The sequence below is a fragment of the Astyanax mexicanus genome, chromosome 13 (assembly GCF_023375975.1).
Source record: "Astyanax mexicanus isolate ESR-SI-001 chromosome 13, AstMex3_surface, whole genome shotgun sequence".
NCBI classification, from domain to species: Eukaryota; Metazoa; Chordata; class Actinopteri; order Characiformes; family Acestrorhamphidae; genus Astyanax; species Astyanax mexicanus.
Window position 1 is genome coordinate 14,879,802 of NC_064420.1, and position 22,757 is coordinate 14,902,558.

The following is a 22,757-nucleotide window of genomic DNA, read 5'->3' on the forward strand; positions in this document are numbered from 1 at the left end:
GTGGTGGACACCTGGAGCTCGCCTGAAGTCAACAACCATCTCTTTGGTTTTATCCACGTTTAGAGATAGGTTGTTGGTTCTGCACCAGTCCGTCAGCCATTGCACCTCCTCTCTGTATGCTGACTCGTCGTTCTTGCTGATGAGGCCAACTACAGTTGTGTCATCAGCGAACTTGATGATGTGGTTTGAGCTGTACTTTGCAGTACAGTCATGAGTCAGCAGAGTGAGCAGCAGTGGCCTGAGCACACAGCCCTGGGGGGCGCCGGTGCTCAGTATGTTGGTGCTGGAGGTGTTGTTTCCAGTCCTGACTGATTGTGGTCTCTCAGTCAGGAAGTCCAAGACCCAGTTACAGAGGGAGGAGTTCAGGCCCAGCAAGTTCAGTTTTTCGATCAGATGCTGAGGGATGATGGTGTGGAATGCTGAACTGAAGTCGATGAACAGTACTTGAACATAGCAGTCTTTGTTGTCCAGGTGGGTGTGAGCCAGGTGGAGCTCAGTAGAGATGGCATCGTCTGTTGATCTGTTTGGACAATACGCAAACTGTATTGGGTCCAGTGAGGAGGGGAGCTGGTTTTTAATGTGCCTCATGACCAGCTTCTCAAAGCATTTCATGATGATGGGGGTAAGTGCAATGGGACGGTAGTCATTGAGGCAGGACACTCGAGACTTCTTTGGTAAAGGGACGATGGTGGTCGTCTAGAAGCACGTCGGCACAACCGCAGTGCTCAGAGAGATGTTGGAAATGTCCGTGAGAACATCTGTGAGTTGCTCTGCACATCCTCTGAGCACTCTGCCAGGAATGCTGTCTGGTCCTGGGGCTTTCCGTGGGCTAACTCTAAGTAAAGTTCTTCGCACATCAGCTGAGGACAGGCACAGTACCTGGTCGTTTGGAGAAAGTGTTGTCTATCTTGCTGTCGTGTAGTTCTGTGCCTCGAACCTTGCATAGAGGGAGTTCAGTGCATCTGGAAGGAAGGCATCCCTGTTACAAGCAGTCGGAGGTGACTTGTAGTTGGTGATGGTCTGGATGCCCTGCCACATGCGCCGAGTGTCAGCAGTGTCCTGGAAGTGGGCTAGATTTTCTTTGCATAGATGCGCTTTGCCTCTCTGACCCCCTGGGAGAGCTTGGCTCTAGCTGTTCTGAGGCCAGCCCTGACCCCTGACTTAAAGGCTTTGTCTCGGGTTCTCAGCAGCACACGCACCTCTGCAGTCATCCACGGCTTCTGGTTGGGGCGGGTTCTGATGGTTTTGGAGACAGTAACATCATCAATGCACTTGCTGATGTAGCCAGTCACTGAGTCTGTGTACTCCTCCAGGTTGATGGAATCATCAGAAGTAGCAGCTTCTCTGAACATGCCCCAGACAGTGTGCTCAAAACAGTCCTCAAGAGCAGAGATGGCTCCTGGAGGCCAGGTTGTTACATGCTTCTTCTCTGATTTGGCATGTCTGATGAGCTGTCTGTATGCTGGGATGAGCATCACAGAGATGTGGTCAGAGTAGCCGTAGTGGGGGCGGGGCTCTGCTCTGTACACATATAGCATTAGCATTGGGTGCTACATACACTGCTATTATGTACACGTTGCTAAGCTCTCTGGGCAGGTAGAAGGGCCTGACTCTGACAACAGCAAACTCCACCAGCGGCAAGCAGTGGCTGGAGATCAGCGCAGCGTTGTTACACCATGCTGTGTTGATGTAAACACACACCCCACCTCCGTGGATCTTGCCGGAGAGGCTGGCGTTGCGGTTTGTGCGGAAGCATAGCATGCTGCTCACCTCAATGACGGAGTCCGGTATGGAGTCTGTTAACCACGTCTCCGTGAAAACAAACACACAGCAGTTCCTGAACTTGCGCTGGGTTGTCAGCTGGAGCCGGAGATAGTCTAGCTTGTTCTGCAGGGAGCGGACGTTGGAGAAAAGGAGGGATGGCACCGCTGGCCGGCTGGCATTAGCCATTAGCTTAGGACACCAGCTCTCTTACCGTGCTTGTGGCGAGCCCTTTTCTGGCTAGAAGCCTCAGGAAACGCTGCGGGTCTTAGCAGGCCTAGCGGGCATAGCTCCGCTCGTAGACCGTCTGTAAGTCCAGTTTTTGGTTGATTTTGCAGGTTTAGGAGGATATGTCGGTTGTAAATGTAGGTGCCAGTTGTAGGTTGCAAGTTCAGATCGGATTATTTACAACAAAACAAACAAAAAAGCACAGTGTTTTGCTTCCGGAGTGGCCGCTGCAACTGCTCGTGCCGCCGACAGGACGTGTCAGCCACTGACCTACTCTGAGAGTCTCTGTAAAATGCCAAATCCACCGGAGATCCTGTGTAAAATTTAGCTACACATGTTGGATTTTTACTTTCTGGACCTGGACTACCGACCTCTGTGTGGTTACATAGGTTTACTTAGGTCTCCGATGGATTTTGTGTTTTACAGAGACTCTAAGACTAGATCAGTGGCTAAACTGCACTTAGCAGGGTGTAAACAGCAGCGTCGCTGCCTGGTATCAGATGGTGATTTGGGATGAGCTGGAGCTTCACAGCTTGAAGGAAAAGCAGCAACTATTGTTCAGCACCTCCAGGAACTCCTTCAAGATGCTGAGAAATCTATTGCAGGGGACTCTACCTCTTGAAGCCACATGAGGTAGTGAAAAGAGTGTGCAAATCTGTCCTCAAAGTTAAGTGTGCTACTTAGAAGAATCTAAAGTATAAAACATATTCTGTTTTGTTAAAAACTTTTTGTTTACAGAACAATTCTGTAGAGCTTTCATATAGACTGAAAAAAACAAACAAAATGAACACATTGAATAAGAAAAGGTATGTTCAAACTTTTGACTGGTATTTGCACACCTGTGTCAGCAACAGGTGCATCTTAAAATACAATAGTATAAGGGGTATAAACAACTTCACACACACACACACACACACACACACACACACATATATATATATATATATATATATATACAGTTGTGGTCAAAAGTTTACATACACTTGTAAAAAAACATAATGTTATGGCTGTCTTGAGTTTTCAATAAGTTCTACAACTCTTATTTTTCTGTGATAGAGTGATCGGAACACATACATGTTTGTCACAAAAAACAGTCATAAAATTTGGTTCTTTCATAAATTTATTATGGGTCTGCTGAAAATGTCACCAAATCTGCTGGGTCAAAAATATACATACAGCAACAAAATTTGTCAATTTTGGTGATGTAGCGAGTTGTGTCAATCAAATTAGCTTCATGTCATGGCCTCTTCACTTCTTGTAAGTGATTCTGATTGACTACAGCTGTTGACTTCTCATGAGCCCATTTAAATAGGGCTCATTTGACCCAGTGATTAGACTCAGCTACAAAAGCTACAATGGGAAAGTCAAAGGAACTCAGTGTGGATCTGAAAAAGCGAATTATTGACTTGAACAAGTCAGGGAAGTCACTTGGAGCCATTTCAAAGCAGCTACAGGTCCCAAGAGCAACTGTGCAGACAATTATACGCAAGTATAAAGTGCATGGAACAGTTGTGTCACTGCCACGATCAGGAAGAAAACGCAAGCTATCACATGCTGCCGAGAGGAGATTGGTCAGGATGGTCAAGAGTCAACCAAGAATTACCAAGAAGCAGGTCTGCAAGGATTTGGAAGCTGATGGAACACAGGTGTCAGTCTCCACAGTCAAGCGTGTTTTACATCGCCATGGACTGAGAGGCTGCCGTGCAAGAAAGAAGCCCTTGCTCCAGAAAAGGCACCTTAAGACTCGGCTGAAGTTTGCTGCTGATCACATGGACAAAGATAAAACCTTCTGGAGGAAAGTTCTCTGGTCAGACGAAACAAAAATTGAGCTGTTTGGCCACAACACCCAGCAATATGTTTGGAGGAGAAAAGGTGAGGCCTTTAATCCCAGGAACACCATGCCTACTGTCAAGCATGGTGGTGGTAGTATTATGCTCTGGGGATGTTTTGCTGCCAGTGGAACTGGTTCTTTGCAGAAAGTAAATGGGATAATGAAGAAGGAGGATTACCTCCAAATTCTGCAGGAAAACTTAAAACCATCAGCCCGAAGGTTGGGTCTTGGGCGCAGTTGGGTGTTCCAACAAGACAATGACCCAAAACACACATCAAAAGTGGTAAAGGAATGGCTAAACCAGGCTAGAATTAAGGTTTTAGAATGGCCTTCCCAAAGTCCTGACTTAAACCCCATTGAGAACATGTGGACAGTGCTAAAGAAACGGGTTAATGCAAGAAAACCATCACATTTAGCTGAACTGCACCAATTCTGTCAAGAAGAGTGGTCAAACATTCGACCTGAAGCTTGCCAGGAGCTTGTGGATGGCTACCAAAAGCGCCTAGTTGCCGTGAAAATGGCCAAGGGACATGTAACCAAATACTAATGTTGCTGTATGTATATTTTTGACCCAGCAGATTTGGTGACATTTTCAGCAGACCCATAATAAATTTATGAAAGAACCATATTTTATGACTGTTTTTTGTGACAAACATGTATGTGTTCCGATCACTCTATCACAGAAAAATAAGAGTTGTAGAACTTATTGAAAACTCAAGACAGCCATAACATTATGTTTTTTTACAAGTGTATGTAAACTTTTGACCACAACTGTATATATATATATGTATATATGTGTGTGTGTGTGTGTGTTGAACTCTCTTCCTGCTCTACCCCCTATCCCAATCCTGCCCCCAGCACACATTCACTCAGCATCCTGACCCCGCCCTCCCCCCCACCAATACAGTACTGGAACTCTGCACTACAATACACAAAGTACTGGTCCCTTCCAAACGGACTTGCACTACACACCCAAAACCTGCACTACTGCTATACTTGCACTGTAATACACACTTTAATTCCCCAAAAACTGTGAACTCTAAGTACTTTACGCACTTTACCAGCCTTATTTGCACTACCGTTATTCGGGTTCTATTTATATTTACAGTATACTGTCATTCCATCTCAATCACCATCAATATTGCACTGTTGTCTTTCATCTTACTTATGTTTATTGTGTCTTGTTGTTTTGTACATTTAGTGTCTCCCACTCTTTTATATTATATATCTTATTTCTTTTTACTTATATTTATATATCTATTTCTCCCCCACCACCACTGCACCTTGTTTCTGTCTCATGTATGTCTATTTGTGTCCCTGCTGTATTGTATACATAGTGTCTCCCATCCTTTCTTTTATTATATCTATTATGTCCTGTACATATGCAGTGTATGATAGCATCTGCAGTTCTTGCAAATAAAGCAAGCTGCATCAAACACAGGAACAGTGTGTGTCTGCCTTCACTGAAAGAGTTTATGGAAATTTACACAAATCCAGGTTGGGTGTAAGCCATAATCAGAAGACCAAACAACTGAACTCTAATTTATACTTTCCAGACTTCTTTATTATCAAAGTATCAGCAAAAATACTACATAAACTACACATTCTGTATGGATTTAAAGCACTATTTATTTACAGTGAAACACTGGATTATCTTAAATTGAAAAATGCAACCTTGGTTCTGCATGGTGATCTAAGCTCTTTGTAGAACAATAAACCACATTTTACAGGTTCAGACTATTGTTTGATTATTTATTGTTCTACAGTCTCTATACATGGTATATGTATAGTACAGAAAAACATTTTTTGTCTGAGGACAGGGGAACTGTTTTAGAACCATTTTTTATATTGATTAAAAAAACTATAACAAAAGTCTTTCCAGCAAGAACCCATTAACCTCTTAACCCTACAGACGTTTTTCATTTTGCATCTGATGTTACACACCCAAAAGGATTTTCTACTTAAGCATTACATGATCTAGTTTCATGTTTCATAGTATAGTTACTTTTTAAACATTTTAAACACCAGTAGAACACGATTAAAGTTATTGAAATGAAAATGTTATGGACAAAATATTATGTAAACAACAAAATTTGGATATGTTATGGGTTTTTTTTATAGTAAAGATTTTAGTGACTAAACACTTTCTGTAAAAGTGTGAAAGTGTCTGTGAATTAAAATGTGTCTACTTTACCCATGGAAAATTTGATGCTGAGTGTGCCACCTTGCATCGTGCATAATCATTTTGTAATATTGTGATTATTTTTTTTTTTACTTTTGTACAAAAGGATAACAGCATTAATAATAATATTCTGTTGTATATTTTGTATTTGATTTTCAATTTACTGTGAAGCCTTATGGTATTTGTTGTATAATTACACTAAATGTTCTGCAATTTGGTGTATGGTAGATTTTTTGTTACATTATGATTTAATACAAAATCACTCTGGGTTACTGTTGATTAATTCAAAAACAGACAAAAAAATTATATTTGGAATAACCTGGATTTTAATCACAGTTTTCATGCATCTTGACATATTCTCCTCCACCAGTCTTACACACTGCTTTCAGATAACTTTGTGCTTTGTGTTCAGTTTGGTTTGATGGCTTGTGATCATCCATCTTCCTCTTGATTATATTCCAGAGATTTTCTATTTGGTAAAATCAAACAACTCATACATTTTAAGTGGCCTCTTATTTTTTTCCAGAGCTGTATTCTTAAGGCGTTTCACAATCAAACAGAACATTACAAGCAATTCTTTCGGTTAGTTTTCTTAGTCTTCCAGACATCCACATGTATGACAGTGCTTTAGGGCCACAAATGAAAATAAAAATAGTAGATTTTAAGAATACAGTCAAAATATTTTGAGAAAAAAGTTCAATATGACATTTGATGAATAATGTTGTAATTTTTTTAATATATATACATTTTGTCATATTTGTCATATTTTGAGGATAAAGTCATAATTGTTCAAGAATAAAGTCATAGGCTAATAACTTAAGATATAAAAGTCATAATGTTTCAAGAATTAAGTCGTAATAAGAACAAAGTCACACAATTTAAAGTATAAAGTCGTAGGCTAATAATTTAAGATAAGTCATAATGTTTCAAAAATAAAATCATAATTTAAGGACAAAGCCATAAAATTTCAAGAATAAAGTCAGGATAATAATTTAAGATATGTCACAATATTTAAAAAATAAAGTCATAATAATTTCAGGACAAAGTCATAAAATTTCAAGATTAAAGTCGTTGGCTAATAATTTAAGATATGTCATAATGTTTCAAAAATAAAATCATAATACTTTAAGGACAAAGTCCTACAATTTCAAAAATAAAGTCGTATGCTAATAATTTAAGATATAAGTCATAATGAATAAACGTCGTAATAACTTAAGAAAAACGTCAAAACGTTTTGAGAATCATATCATAATAGTTGTAGAATAAAGTCCCTAAAATGCCATCATACACTTTAACCACCACAACTCCTGTTATCTGGCTTTTCAAAGTGACATAAAACTAAAAAGTAAATGTCGACCTGAAAACACTTTGCTACTACATTTACTGATGATTAAGTGAATAAAAATGTTAATGCATCTTAGACCACACACAATAACAATGGGTGCAAATAGATTTTAAAAATGTAGAATTAGGAAAATGACATGACTTTTCCCTAACATTTCAGATTTTGCATAGACAAAAAAAAAGGAAAAAGAGGGGCAGCAGAGAGTTCAGAGAAAGAGGATGGAGGAGAACAGGGGTCCCAACATGACAAAGAGACCGAGCTGAACCTCCGTAGCTTTGTTACATAGATCTGTCGTACAGCAAGTCGGCATCGTCCCATTGATCAGCAGTCCACACTGCATTTTGTCTGCACATTTTTTTGTGACTTCATTTTGTTTCACTGTACAGGAGAGAAAGGGAGATGGGTAAGAGGGTTAAGACCGATCATGAGCATACATGATACATGAAAAGATTTTCAATTTAATATTTTTTTAGTGCAGTTATTTAAATTGTTCTTTTTAAGTAAAAATCTAAAGCCTCTAAAATGTTCTTTATTGTACTTTTGTGTTTGCCTTTTATTTTATTATGTGGATTAATGGGTTGTTTGTAAGGGTTATGTGTGTATATGTGTTATATTTGTTTTGTTTAGGTTGTTTTAGGAATATTAGTTGTGGTGGTTTTGCTGGTGGACCGTAATTCACCCTCTTGTTGTTGGGTTGGAGCAGGGGTGTCCAAACTTTTTTTGTTGGGGGCCAGAAGGAGAAATATATTTGAAGTCACGGGCCACACTATGTAATAAAACAAATAATGAAATACACCACTTTAAATAATACATTTTCCTGATTATTGACTAACTATCTTTATCTTTGACAGGGTTGTGTAAACTAAGATTTTTCAAATTGATGTCTAATCATGATGTCTCTTAATATTAAACTCCTTAATTACGGCAACTTTTAGACTCTTTGGCCCGTTTTTCTGCGCTAGAAATGCGCGCCCTCTCCGCTTTTTGATTCTTTTGCCCCGTTTTTCTGCCTTAGAAATGCGCACCCTCTCCGCTTTTAGACTCTTTGGCCCGTTTTTTTTGCGCTAGAAATGCGCAACCTCTCTGCTTTTACTGTCTTTGGCCCGTTTTTCTGCGCTAGAAATGCACACCCTCTCCGCTTTTAGACTCTTTTGCCCCGTTTTTCTGCGCTACAAATGCGCAACCTCTCCGACTCTTTGGCCCGTTTCTGACACGTAGCGTTCAAACTTTGAATCTCACATTATAAAAACCTGCTTAACAGCGGGCCAACTTTCATTCTATTTCTAAAATACCTCCGTAGTTTGGACACCCCTGGGTTGGAGGGTAGATAAGGTTCTCCACAAGTGAGCTGATATTTCATAAGAGAACAACTGGTAATTTGGTGGTTTTTAATATTTTTTTATTGTTCAAAATAAAGCTTGCTTAAATTACGTTAGTAATTTGCCAGGTGCTATAGCTAACATATTTTCTAATTTTGAACGTAAATTAAAATAAATACTGTGGAATTTAAATTTGAGAAGACTTTTGAGTTACCTTTTAATGATGAATTTTATCTTAAATATTAACTCAAGTAGTAGAGAAGTAGTAAAGTTATCTACATACATTACAGAGTTAATTTAACAATTTGAAGTGTACTCTATTTAATACACCTTTAACACTGATGTGAAGTAAACATACTTACCGATTTAAATACTGTAAAAACAGTAAATAACGATATTACTGTATACTTCAAGTGTTGGTTTATTTAGGCTTAAAGTCTAAAGTGTTGGTGGTTCCCATACAAACAGTCTAAAAGTGTTTAATTAAATTTTTTTGTGTTGAATTTGTCATTAAATTTGCAGCATCATTTTAGTTTTATACAAACATAGAATTTAACTTAGCCCTGTTAATATTTCATTTAGCTCCTTAGTTGTGTGAAGAAAAGCCCACAGAGCTGATTGTGAAATCGTACCCGAGGTATAGCAGTAAATCTGAGTTTGGAGGCAGTTCACAATCGTCGTACATGGTGAGGACTTACATCCGTAACACCTCAGTGCTTCAGAAACCTGTAAAGCTTCACAGATTAGCAGAGTGAGTAGAGTTATTTTAACAATTAAATTGTACTGAGTCATCAATTTAGCAATATTATTTTTTTAAGATTAACTATTTAGTACTCCAAGCACCACAGAAGTACTTGTCCCCACAATGAGGGCCATATTTTAGGTAAACAATAAATATATTTAACCATTTTAACTGCAATAATCTACATATAACAATAAAATACATCATTTTAAAAAATATCTTACAAAAACAACGGCAACTAAATAAAATATAAAATATTTATTTTAGAAAAGTTGTGGTCCCCAGCCTATTTTCTGAAGATTTGTAAAGTACATTAAGGCACATTATAAATCCACTGTATGTTTCAGATATCTGAAATTATTCTCATTATCAGAGGCAATAAGTCTGTCACAGGAGCCAAACACAGGACAGACAAGTGAGGATATAATATAGATAATTTTTAAATGAGGGATAAGGCAGATAAGAATCAGGGGCAGGCAGAGTGAGAAACAAAATGGCAGCATAAATAAACAACATACCAGAGTGTGCAGACAAAGAGGTCCTACACAGGAAATCCAAGAGAGAGTGATAGGGCAAGGCAAAGGGTTGGTTAATATACAAAAAAGGGTCAGAACCAAAAAAGGCTAACAAGGTAGACAACAAAAGGGTCAAAACACAAGGCAGAAGAGCTTAGTAAAATAACTTCGATACAAGGCCAGGAGTGAGTGAATGTGAGTACTGTTTATAGTGCAGAGTCCATGTACGTGATCTGGCTTTTCCAGAGAGTTGAGTGCAGGTGTATCATGGGAAATGGAGTGTGTTTTATATTAATAGCTAAAATGTGTTTCTTTAAAGTATTAAAGCACAGGAGTCTTGCTTAACATTTTTGCTTAAAAATTGTGGTCAAGGTGAGGATGATGTTTCTGTGTACTTTGGTACATGGACACTCACAATATGCAAATCAGTCAATCAATAATACCACCCCCTTGATCACATCCAACCATCTGCATCTCACTGCTATTTTGCCCCACCTCTAAACCCATACATCACCCAGTCAGTGCCTTGCCCAAACTACTCCTCACATTTGTTAGCATTTTTGCAATATGAGTGTGGAGTCAGCAAGAATTAGGGGTTTATTTACACTTTAACTCATGATTTCATATATATAAAGTCATAACATACTTAATTCTTAGGGAACTGGAAAAAAAAGTAAATTCTGTACATTGACCAAACAACAAGCTAGTACACAAACAGTACACAATAAAACGCCCTCTGTGCTGTCTGGATGAATAATCCCTTTTTAAATAACAAATATACAACGTATATTTTATATAGTATAGTTTTAAATGTGTTTTTTTCATATTTATCATATTGTCGTTTTCAACCAGGTTGAACAGCTTGCTCGAACAGAGTGGACAAATGCTTTAAGATGAAAAATTATGATTTATCTGCAATATGATTTAAGTCGTATAAATATAATAGTCAAAAAATACTTTTTTTCTTTTTTTTTACTTAGAGGGTCAAAAGGCAAAGTATTTTTTTTGTTTGCTGGTTGTATATGTTTTTTCTGTGTTGGCAAAGAAAAAAAAGTTGCTCCTGACCAAACAACTCCAAAATTGTAAGCACAATATTCTGAACTTTAAACATTATACTTAAAAGTGGTTTAAGATATTTTTATTTTGATTTTTTTTTAGTAACTAACTATTGTTTAATAACTAACTTTTCACACGTTAAAAAATATTATTATTATTATATTTTGATAGATAGATAGATAGATAGATAGATAGATAGATAGATAGATAGATAGATAGATAGATAGATAGATAGATAGATAGATAGATAGTTATTAACATTACCTTTAATTTCACATTCTCTATAAATCCTCAATAATATTTACTGATATTGATAATTTATGACACAGTACCTTCTAAAAAAATTAAGCAGATGAGCAGCATTGTGATCTGTCTCTTCATTGTTGCTGGCTCCGTTGTTGTACACCAGTTGTTATTGTGAGAGATAATAAATATCAGTGTTGTCTCAGAAGGTGTAACTTTAAAGAGACTCCTCCCCCCTTTAACCATTTCCACCAGAGCAACATGATCCACTCTTAGGCTCTCAACAATCTCTACACTGCAAACCCAAACCCAAATTCATTTAAACTTAAACTAATTACGTCTGTTATATGTTGGACTGAGTATTTTCTCAAATACTTTGAGTTAATATTCATCATATAACATCATATTAACTGGATCTTTGAGTTAAATTAAATTAGAACAGTTTTGTCTGTTGGTACCTTTATCTATTTGCAAATTAGGTGCATCATTCAACTATTCAGAGCACTTTGCACAAGGAGAGGCTGTATGTGAGAGAAATGCAGAAGAAGCCTTTTCTGAGCACATGCCACAAACAGAGTCACTTGAGGTATGCTAAAGAACATTTAGACAAGCCAGGTTCTGTGGACTGATGAATCTAAAATTGAGTTGCATGGCAGAAAAAGAACACAACATTCCTAGACAAACACTTTACTGCTCCCCACAGTAAAATTTGGTGGTGTTTCATCATGCTGTGGGGCTGTGTGATCAGTGCAGGTACTGGGAATCTTGTTATAGTTGAGGGTTTCATGAATTCCAGTCAATATCAGCAGATTCTTAAAAACAATGTTCAAGAATCAGTGAGAAAGTTGAAGTTGTGCCGGGGATGGATACTTCAACAAGACAACGACCCTAAACACTAAACTCTAAACACTGCTCAAAATCTACTAAAGCATTCATGCAGAGGAACAACGTACAACGTTCTGAAATGATCATCTCAGTCCCCAGACCTGAATATTATTTTTAAATCACCAAACCTGACTGAACTGGAGATGTTTTGTAAAGACGAATGGTCCAACCAGAAGCCAGACTCACAGTGGAAGCTATAGGAAGCGTTTAGAGGCTGTTATATCTGCAATTTTCTTTTCTGTTGGGGTGCCCAAATTTCTGCATCTGCCTAATTTTGTTATGAATATAATTATTGCACACTTTGTGTAAATCCTATAAACTTTATTTCACTTCTCACATATCACATTGTTTGTCTGCTATATGATATATTTAACTAAAATCGATGAGCAGAGCGATCAATGATTTATAAAGGAAAATCATAAAAATTATCAGGGGTGCCCAAACTTTTTCATACCACTGCGCTTATCAAACAATTTTACCACAGTACTAAAAATAACTGTTTTCAAAATTTTCAAATGAAACAACGTATGCACAGCTATGACATTAAATTGTATATTTCCAGCATATTTAACATTCTAACTTCTGCACTGTGAAAACAAGACTGAAACTTTTATGTTTCATAGTTTTTTTTCATTGGGCTTAAAGGTGATCTAGAATGGAAGCTTAATAATGAGGGTTCAATACATTGGTTTTAACTACAATCAAGTTTGCAGTAAACCACACACTGTGCTGACGGGACACTAAGAAAACCCAAAATAGACATCAACACAATCCAGTAAATCTGAGTTATTATTAAACACTCACAGTGTTACTGTGGTGGGTGATGCTCTCTGTGATGTAATCCAGCAAATAGCAAGCAGATATTACATATCATTCTTCATGAGCCCACCATAAAACATGTTTTATTCTGATATTAAAGTAACAGGATATTTACACATCATATTGTGACATCAAATTCTAAATAGTTCTACTCTGTTGCATTTCAGGCAGTTTTAAAGAACAGTATCAGTATATAAAATATTTTAAGTAAAAGTGCTACAAGAGAGCGTCTCTCTGAATATTCCCCTCTGGTTACAACACTGATCTGAATCATCTTCACTCATCTGAGAGCTCCTTGTTTCAGGTTGGTGATGAACTGATGCCATCTAGTGTAAAAATCCCCCAGTTAGAATAGAGCCCCTGACTGACTCCTCCTTTTTCTAAGCTCCACCTCCTCTACACTCCCTCTTCCTGACAGAGAAAGTGAAACTCGCACTGTCACTGCATTCTGCATTCACTTCACTCAGAAACACCAATCAGAAGCTTTTAAACACGGACTGGATGGTTCTGATTCTGGATGTGTGGTTCTGAAAGGATCTAGAACTCAGTGGGATAAAGAGCTACAGCAGCTGATTCTCTCCTGTGCTGGTCTGATCATTCCAGACGTCCTGAAAAAGAAAGAGAAGTTTGGACTGAAGGAGCGTTACAGAGGAACAGCACAGCAGCAGTTGGAGGAAATGGCGGCTAAATACCCTCTTTCAGAAGAAGAGCTTTCATGTCCTGTGTGCTGTGAGATCTTCAGGGATCCGGTGGTTCTGTCGTGTTCCCACAGTTTGTGTAGAACCTGTCTGCAGCAGTTCTGGAAGACTAAGGGCTCTCAAGAATGTCCAATTTGTAGAAGAAGATCCTCTAAAGAATTTCCTCCTGTTAGTCTTACAATAAAGAACCTGTGTGAAGCTTTTCTGGAGAGCAGGAGTCAGAGATCTTCAGCAGGGTCTGAGGGGATCTGCAGTCTGCACAATGAGAAACTCAAGCTCTTCTGTTTGGATGATCAGCAGCCTGTGTGTGTGGTCTGTCATCTATCAAAAGAACATACAACTCACAAATGCTGTCCAATAGATGAAGCTGTGACTGACTGTAAGGTAGGATATTAGTTTTAGTATTTCTATTTCTGAACTGTATAAAGTCTTTCTCAGATCAGAACCAGACCAACCAGAACCAGACCATGTGAGTTGGGGATAAAGTCTGTTAGTGGGTGTGGTTTCAGGCCAGAGAGCAGAAAGTATGAGAGAATCATTAATCCATAATAATAAAGTTATAAAATGCTGAGTTTAATTTACTGAACAGTAAAATCCTCTGATCTTCAGTCGTTCTCTCTGTGATCACATTTATATTTCTGTTCAAATGTTGAAGGAATTCACTAAACTACACTGTGGTTCAATTCCAGACTAAACTCCAGACTGCTTTGGAGCCTCTACAGAAGAACCTGAAAGTCTTAGAGGAAGCTAAACGAGACTATGACCAAACAGCAGCCCACATTAAGGTGAGCCATCATCTTGAACTGTCAGTCATGTTGTTAAGATCATGTTAGTGATGAGTGTTCACTTATCCTGTAGGTGGTAAAAGCTTGTAGAACATCTGTTAGAGTTTGTGTTTCCTAATCGTCTCTCATTCCAGACGCAGACCCAGCACACAGAGAGACAGATAAAGCAGGAGTTTGAGAAGCTTCACCAGTTTCTAAGAGATGAAGAAGCAGTGAGGATAGCTGCACTGAAGGAGGAAGAGGAGCAGAAGAGTCAGATGATGAGGAGGAAGATTGAGGAGATGAATGAAGAAATATCATCTATTTCAAACACAATCAGAAACATAGAGAAGGAGATGAAAGCTGAGGACATTCAGTTCTTACAGGTAAGAATCTCTTTACCATCTCTCTCTCTCTCTCTCTCTCTCTCTCATACTGGTGAGTGTGTGATCAGTGTGGGCGGGGATTGAGATGTGTATTTCTTCCTCAATTTTATCTGAATTCCTCCTGAAAAGACTCTTCATTTAAAAAAATATTCTCTTTATTTCTCCTCTCAGAACTTCAAGTCTACAGAGAAACAGTAAGTCAGTGTCAGATCACCCATTTTATCTCCTGTTAAAATAATAATTCATTTAAATCTACAGTATATTTGATTGATTGAATATGAATGTATGATAACGAAATGAAGGTGAAAAAGGATTGTGTGATAATGTTGTAGTAATGAGAACAGTAGCAGAAATATTGATTTAACAGAAACAACAGAATTATTCATTTGAGTCAATAAATTAAGTAAAATATCGATGTTTAGGTAAATAAATTACAGGCTGTAAACTTTATACAGTGAAATATTTCACACAGTTTTATATTTTCAGAGTTCAGCGCTCACCAAAGCATCCAGAGAAAACATCAGGAGCTCTGATCAATGTAGCCAAACACCTTTCCAACCTGAAGTTCAGAGTGTGGGAGAAGATGCAGGAGATTATCCAGTACAGTAAGTTGTGTTTCTCTTAGGGTTGATCTCTCAGATACAGTCTGATTCTGGACTGATTCCTGAGTCTCCATGTTTTCTACATTGATCTGCAGCAACAATCTAACAGAAAGATCTAGAACATTCAGTTCCTTGAAAAATTAACCTTTCCACATTTTCCCCACAAATCTAATATTAATATATATAATATATAAAGTATTTTATTTTGATTTTATGTGATAGATCAACACAGAGTAGTAAGTAATTATGAAGTAAAAAGACAAAAAAAGTGTTAGGTGCATTTTTATTTAGGAAATTGTATTCTGATACTCTTTAGTAACATTCAGACCAATTGTCTTCAGAAGTCACCTAATTAAATAAAAAATAGACTCCACCTGTGTGTAATTTATTGTTAATAACTAGCTCTTCTGTGAAAGCCTCAGAGGTTTGTAGGAGAATTAGTGATAAAACAGCATCATGAAAACCAAGAAACATACCAGAGAGCATGTTCCTTTGCTATAAACCAAATTTAAAGTAAGCCTAAAGTCATGTTTGCACGCCAAGTAAAGAAACACAGAAGAAGGTGGAAGAAGGTGCTCTGGCCAGGTGGGACCAAAGTTGCACTTACCTATTTTGTCATCATGTGGGAAAATGTTAAATAGCGCTATTTGTGTAATTGTTTTTGTTTGTTTTATGTTTTATGATTAATGGGTAGCCTCCCCTTAAGGGCTTTGTTGGTATGATCGGGGCGGGGCTTAATGTGTAAATGCCGGCTGGGGTGCTCAGTTGTAGAAAACTCTCTCGGGGTACGGAAGCTCTGTCTGGTGTAACTATACAGCGTCTGCTAGCTGCTTGTAGCAGCGCATAGTTTAATCAGAGTGAGTGAGAGAATGAAAGTAAGGAGGACTGGCCTCGCGGCTACCCTCGTGTAAATATTTGTATATAAATACTTACCGTTTTCTTTCGTTTGTACCAGTTTTTGTTTATGTTTTTTTGGTGTAATTATTCGCTAATAAATCACCGTGCACTTGGAATCTGACTCTGATCTCCTCTTCCACACCACACTCGGGGTCCTGGTCATTCGATTACACGTAAATCCTAAAGAAACCCTTTTAAGTGGGCAAACATCTTTACAGCAGGGCAGCCCTGAAAAAAAACAATCAATCATTCAAAACCTGTTGGAGGCTACAAAAGACTTGAGAGTGGAGAGAAACTTCACATTATAGCAGAACAATGACCCTAAACATACAGCCAGAGCTACAATTAAATGGTTTAGATCAAATAATATTCATGTGTTAGAATGGCCCAGTCAAAATCCTGACCTAAATCCTATTGAGCTTCTGTGGCAACTGTTGTTCACAGAAGCTCTCCATCCAACCTGTCTGAGCTTGAGCAATTTTGCAAAGAAGAATAAGCTAAAATCTCTACAGATGCGCCAAGCTGGTAGATACATACCCCAAAAGACTTGCAGCTTGCAGCGAATAGTCTCTCATTGGATTTAAAGAGAATTTTCACTGTTCTCGTGAAGCAGATTTATGCATTCTTCTGTTTGAGAATTTGACAGATGCACCTGATGCTCATTCTGATTCATTCTATCTTTCACACCATGCAAGTGCAGTTTTGAAAATAAAAAATTAAAAAAGAAAAACATTTTGACTGAACATAAATGTATTCACTTTTATATTTTTATTTTGAGAAAGTAAGATATATACATTTATTCATATTAATTTACTTGTTGTTGATGATAAAGAAATGGTTAAAAACTAGTTCTTATTTAATTTGTTTTCACTTAAAATGTTCCCCTTTTTGGCTAAAGTGCAACCAGAAACAAGCAAAAAAAAAACAATTGTAAACTGTGAGAACATCCAGTAACTTTTAGAAAGCTTTCTCAAACATAGTTTAGGTACTGACACAACGCACCCTCAAACTTAAAAAAATAGCAACAATAAACACACCCTCAAAAACAAATAGAAAGAAATAAAATGGTGCCCTTTTCGATAAAACTTACAAAGTAGAAAATAGAAAACAAGTACAATTTAATATGCTATTAAGTAAAGACTTTTCCCCATTGGGCTTGAATTGCAAAACAAAGCTTTTAAATAAGTGCCAGTGTTCTATAAAATAAGATGATCTTTTCTCATGAATATGCAAAAAATCTTAACTTGTAGTGCATACAGAACCTGGTAAACAGTTGAAACAGTTGCTTGTTTAACGTTGAATGGTGAACTAGTGCTGCTGCTGCTGCTGCTGCTGCGTTCATTCCGTTGGGAGCAGCACTTCTCCCACTCCGCTACACGCTTCTGTTTAGAGATAGTGTAGATATAAATTTGTCATGCTGCTTCCTTTATAAGGAAGCGCGCGCGGGAGGGACGGAGGACTGTAAATTCTGTAAATTCGAATTAATCGATAAAATTGATTAATCGCCCAGCTCTACATGGAGTTGATGTCTACTGGTGGCTGGGTAGACTCAGAGTGTTACTTTCTTGTCTTTCTGTTCTGTTCACCGGTGATTTGGTAAACTCAGAGAGACTGGGGCTGCGACCTTAAGCAGTACAAGCAGTACGTACTAGTGGTTGCACAACTATTTTTTTACTAGTCTATTAGTTAGTTGTTCAAAAAAGTAGTCGACTAGTTGTAATTTGCATAATCAAAGCAAAAAAAAAAACTTTAACTGCGTCTAATGCTGATTGAAAAATCAAACAAATATGTCAAATATTATTTTAAACAACAGCTGATCAGGCTCCAAATTACACCTCCATATTCAATGTTTCTTTGGCAATGCCTTTATAATGGAAAATTAATACATTTACAGCTGCACAAGATCTTACACCTCGTTTCCCGCATTGGATATTTTAACATAGAACATAAAGGAAGTGTTCATTATGTTCATTCAAAACGTTCATTAATTCCTGATTTACCATTTTTACCACGTTAGCTAGCTAGTTAACAAAATGAAATATTTTGAAATTCAGTCAGATTTTGGTTAACTATCATTTATAAAGGTTATTTATGACAGTCAGTCTGGTGAAGAGGAACTAGTCTCTTTTAGCTCAGATGAGAGATGAGTTTATAGTTCTGGAATCCTCTTCTAAAGCTGTTTTACTGTTTTACTTTAAGTAAAGAAATCAGTCTGTAGAGATAAATCATTTACAGAAATGGAGAAAAACATGATGTTTCATTCTGTTCTCTCTCCTCAGCTCCTGTTACTCTGGACCCCAACACTGCCCACCCACACCTCCACCTGTCTGATGATCTCACTGCTGTAGAAAAGAGAGACCAGAAATCATCAGTTTCTGATAATCCAGAGAGATTTGATGAGTGCTGGTATGTTCTGGGTTCTGAGGGTTTTAACTCAGGGACACACTGCTGGGACGTCCAGGTTGGAGAATGTGATTACTGGAGACTGGGTTTAATACCAGAATCTGTAATAAGAAAGGGATACTCCTTCTGGAATTCAGTGTGGTGTCTGTGTTACGATAAAACAACTGAAAAATACAGGATATTCTGCCCAGGACAGTTGGGTATCTCCCTCACCCCTAAAGAGAAGCTGCAGAGGGTCAGAGTGCAGCTGGACTGGGACAGGGGGAAACTGACCTTCACTGATCTTCTAACCAACACACACCTGCACACTATAACACACACTTTCACTGAGAGACTTTTACCTCTTTTCAGTAATGGGTCTGATTATCCTTTGAGGATTTTACCAGTGAAGACGTCAGTAACAGTGGAACAGCACAGTTAAAGTTAACTCTGCTCACAATCAACATTTATACAGGTAGTGAGTTTATGAACTATGATCATAAGAATATCATTACATGTATACAGTGGCTTGCAAAAGTATTCATACCCCTTGAACCTTTCCATATTTTGTCACATTACAACCACAAACATAAATATATTTCATTGTAATTTAATGTGAAAGACCAACAAAAAGTGGCGCACAATTGTGAAGTGGAAAGAAAATGATACATGACTCAAAACATGTTTTACAAATAAAAAAACTGACATGTGCGTTGTGCAAAAGTATTCAGCCCCCCTGAGTCAAACTCTTAGGATATGTCTCCAGCAGCTTTGCACATCCAGTGACTGAAATTTTTGCCCATTCTTCTTTGCAAAACAGCTCGAGCTCAGTCAGATTAGATGGAGAGCGTTTGTGAACAGCAGTTTTCAGATCTTGCCATTGGGTTTCAGTTCTTGGTTTAGGTCTGAACTTTGAGTTTTTCTAAAAATTAATATGTTTTGTTTTAAATCATTCCATTGTAGCCGTGGCTTTATGTTTAGGGTCATTGTCGTGCTGGAAGGTGAAGCTCCACCCCAGTCTCAAGTCTTTTACAGAGTCCAACAGGTTTTCTTCAAGATTGCCCTCCATCCATCTTCCCATCAACTCTGACCCACTTCCCTGTCCCTGCTGAAGAGAAGCAGCCCCAGAGCATGATGCTGCCACCACCATGTTTCACAGTGGGGATGGTGTGTTCAGCGTGATGTGCAGTGTTAGTTCTCCGCCACACATAGCGTTTTGCATTTTGGCCAAAAATTTTAATTTTGGACTCATCTGACCCAAGCATCTTGTTCCACATGTTAGTTGTGTCTGTGGCTTCTGGCAAAGTGTAAACGGGACTTTCTTTTAACAATGGCTTTCTTCTTGCCACTCTTCCATAAAGACCACTTTGTGCACAGTGCACGACTAATAGTTGTCCTGTGGACAGATTCCACTACCAGAGCTGTGGATCTCTGCATTTCGTCCAGAGTTAACATGAGCCTCTTAGCTGCATCTCTGATCTGTCAGTTTAGGTGGACGGCTTTGTCTTGGTAGGTTTACAGTTGGACCATAATCTTTTTATTTCCGGATAATAGATTGAACAGTGCTCTGTGAGATGTTCAAAGCTTGGGAAATCTTTTATAGCCTAAATCTGCTTCAAACTTCTCCACAACCTTATTCCTGACCTGTCTGGTGTGTTCTTTGTACTTCATGGTGCTGTTTACTCCCCAATATTCTCTTAACCAACCTCTGAGGCTGTCACTGAGCAGCTGTATTTGTACTGAGATTAGATTACACACAGGTGGATTTTTTTTAGTAATCAGCAGTCATCAGGAAACTTCTAAATTCATCTGGTTGCGCTCAGAGAAAAGGGGGCTGAATATTTTTGCACACCACACTTTTCATTTTGTATTTGTAAAAAATGTTTTAAATCATGCATAATTTTCTTTCTACTTCACAATTATATACCTTTTTGTGTTGGTCTTTCACAATACATTACAATAAAATATATTTATATTTGTGGTTGTAATGTGACAAAACATGGAAAAGTTCAAGGGGTATGAATACTTTTGCCACTGTTTTTTAAAGAATGTATCTGTACCATCACATTCTAATGTGTTTGTGAAAGTGTATGTTGATTTTAAGTATCATAACATGAATCCTGATATCATTATAACTTTAGAAATATTACTGGAGTGAGATTACATTTTTAAGAGTAGAAAATTAATTTGTAATTCTATGTTTTTAATTTTAATGTGTATGTATAAATGAAATTTTCTATGTGATTAATAAAGGAAATTTGAATTAAATAAAGGAATAAAGGATAAAGGAATGAATATTTGAATTAATTCTCTGTGTTTAAAAGATGGTAGAAAAAACAGTGACTGTATAAAAATAGCAGCAAAACGTCTCTTAAAAGTGTAGCCACCACAGGTCTAGCGCCTTTGCTGGCCGGCTGTAGAATTATGTGTGGCTCCGCCCATCCCCATGTTTTTCAATGACAGAACAGCCCCGCCCATTTTCCTTCCCATTTTCTCCTCTTAAATATCTTTAGATATACAGTGTCTATTTCCTACAGTTAATATTCTTGTGCTTATATTGTCACATTTTTCATTTTGCACCAAAAATCTTTTTTAAACCTAATTCTGCTATACTGTGAGATAGTGGAGTTACACTCAATACACGCACACACAAGAAAGCAGGGCAAAACCCCAAGTTATACATCAACAATAAACAGAATATAAAATAAAATAACATTGCTGTTTCAGTAATGAGCTGCTCGTGCACCTTCACAGCATGAACACAGGGATCAGTTTCCTCTGCTGAGAACTGCAGAAGTGCTGCACCATTAAAATACCAATCTGCCAAAGTCAGAGTATATCCTGGCTCTTAATGGCAAGCGACAAACTGATTGGTTTATTTCATGTTAGGCTCAAAACACACCCATGATTAATTAAGAGACTTAGTACATCATTAGTACTAGTACACAATTAGTACTCACAATACCAAAAACATACTGACACACTGCGGTTGACAGCTTGTCTATAGATCACTTAAATAGGGCCCAAAGTCTTGGAGATTCTACAGACGTAAAAACAATTCGTCTATTTGTTAAGTGGAAGTGGTATCACAAATAATGTTGTTTCAACAGTTATTAGTGATTTGGAAAATCTTGCTACTCAGTAAGGACACTTGAAGTGGTTTAATGTGACATTAAATTTCAAGTCTCCAGTGGTGTGAAAAATGATGCTCCACTCCTCCTTTTCTAGTTCTTATCTATGATGAATCCTTTTATCTATATTTTATTGAGAACATCTTTTTTATTTAATCGTGAGCGCTCTTCTGCTAGAGTCAACATACTCAGAACTGACTGATCTTGATTACCAAAACACAGAGCAGCTATTGTAGAAATGAAAACTGGATATTATGACATGCTTAAGTAAGTCAACTCTTTGAGTTCAAGGCTCAGAGTAAAGTGTGTAAAATCAGCTTCCTGAATTACTCAGGATAATATTATTTCATATTTTAAGTAATGCACTGGAAATAAACCAGCATTGCTGTTTTATCTGTGAGGATCTGGTTAGTTGTTAGTAGGGATGAATGGATTGATTCTGGTTGCTTCTGGCTCGTAATAGAATACTGCTTTATGTAACATTTTTATATAGTTACATATTTTATAAGTTCATGACAGAACTTCTCTAGATGTTGAGGTTTATTTAATCAATTGTACGATTATTACAGTCTGACACCACTAGGTAGGGCTCTGAGCTGTACTCATATTTATTTTGTGACATTGTTCTGTTTACAGATGAGAATTTCCTAATAAGGACATTTGTGCCAGAATCCACAGCAATTAAAACATAATTGAATGTGGAAAATCAAATGACAGGCTGATCCAACTTCAGTGGAATAGTGATTACTCTAATCAATTAAGTTAGCAGTTGTACAGCACACTGTGTTGATGGGACACTGAGAAAACCCAAAATGAACAGAAGCACAATTCAGTAAATCTCAGGAGTTTTCATAAAACATTCTTTTTACAGTGTTAAAAAATAGGTCAGGATATGCTCTGGTATGCTGTGTTACTGTGGGTCAACTCTGTGATGTAAACCAGCCAAGGTTTCCAGGATGATAAACAGGATA

The 22,757-nt window shown here is 37.7% G+C and overlaps 1 protein-coding gene and 1 long non-coding RNA gene across 2 annotated transcripts; one reads left to right on the forward strand and one right to left on the reverse strand.

Annotated features, from left to right (window-relative positions):
• Positions 1-6,968: 6,968 nt before the first annotated feature.
• Positions 6,969-11,762, reverse strand: LOC111192078 (uncharacterized). Its single transcript, XR_002649805.2, has 3 exons — positions 11,312-11,762; positions 9,299-9,400; positions 6,969-7,725 (listed from the first exon to the last, which is right to left on the reverse strand). It is a non-coding gene; the product is annotated as an uncharacterized LOC111192078 (long non-coding RNA).
• Positions 11,763-13,309: 1,547 nt separating this feature from the next.
• On the forward strand, positions 13,310-20,615 carry LOC111197491 (E3 ubiquitin-protein ligase TRIM35-like). Its single transcript, XM_049463241.1, has 6 exons — positions 13,310-14,008; positions 14,314-14,409; positions 14,544-14,774; positions 14,946-14,968; positions 15,261-15,379; positions 18,553-20,615. Exons 1-6 carry the CDS (start codon positions 13,604-13,606, stop codon positions 19,095-19,097), a joined length of 1,419 nt encoding a protein of 472 aa, XP_049319198.1. The 5' UTR covers positions 13,310-13,603; the 3' UTR covers positions 19,098-20,615.
• Positions 20,616-22,757: the final 2,142 nt, after the last annotated feature.

Excerpts from the sequence above, each read along its gene's own strand:
- LOC111197491 (XM_049463241.1), top strand. The coding sequence starts at position 13,604 with ATGGCGGCTAAATACCCTCTTTCAGAAGAAGAGCTTTCATGTCCTGTG. Across the intron at positions 14,775-14,945 it reads AGGACATTCAGTTCTTACAG|AACTTCAAGTCTACAGAGAA; the intron begins GTAAGAATCTCT and ends TTCTCCTCTCAG. Across the intron at positions 14,969-15,260 it reads TTCAAGTCTACAGAGAAACA|AGTTCAGCGCTCACCAAAGC; the intron begins GTAAGTCAGTGT and ends TTATATTTTCAG.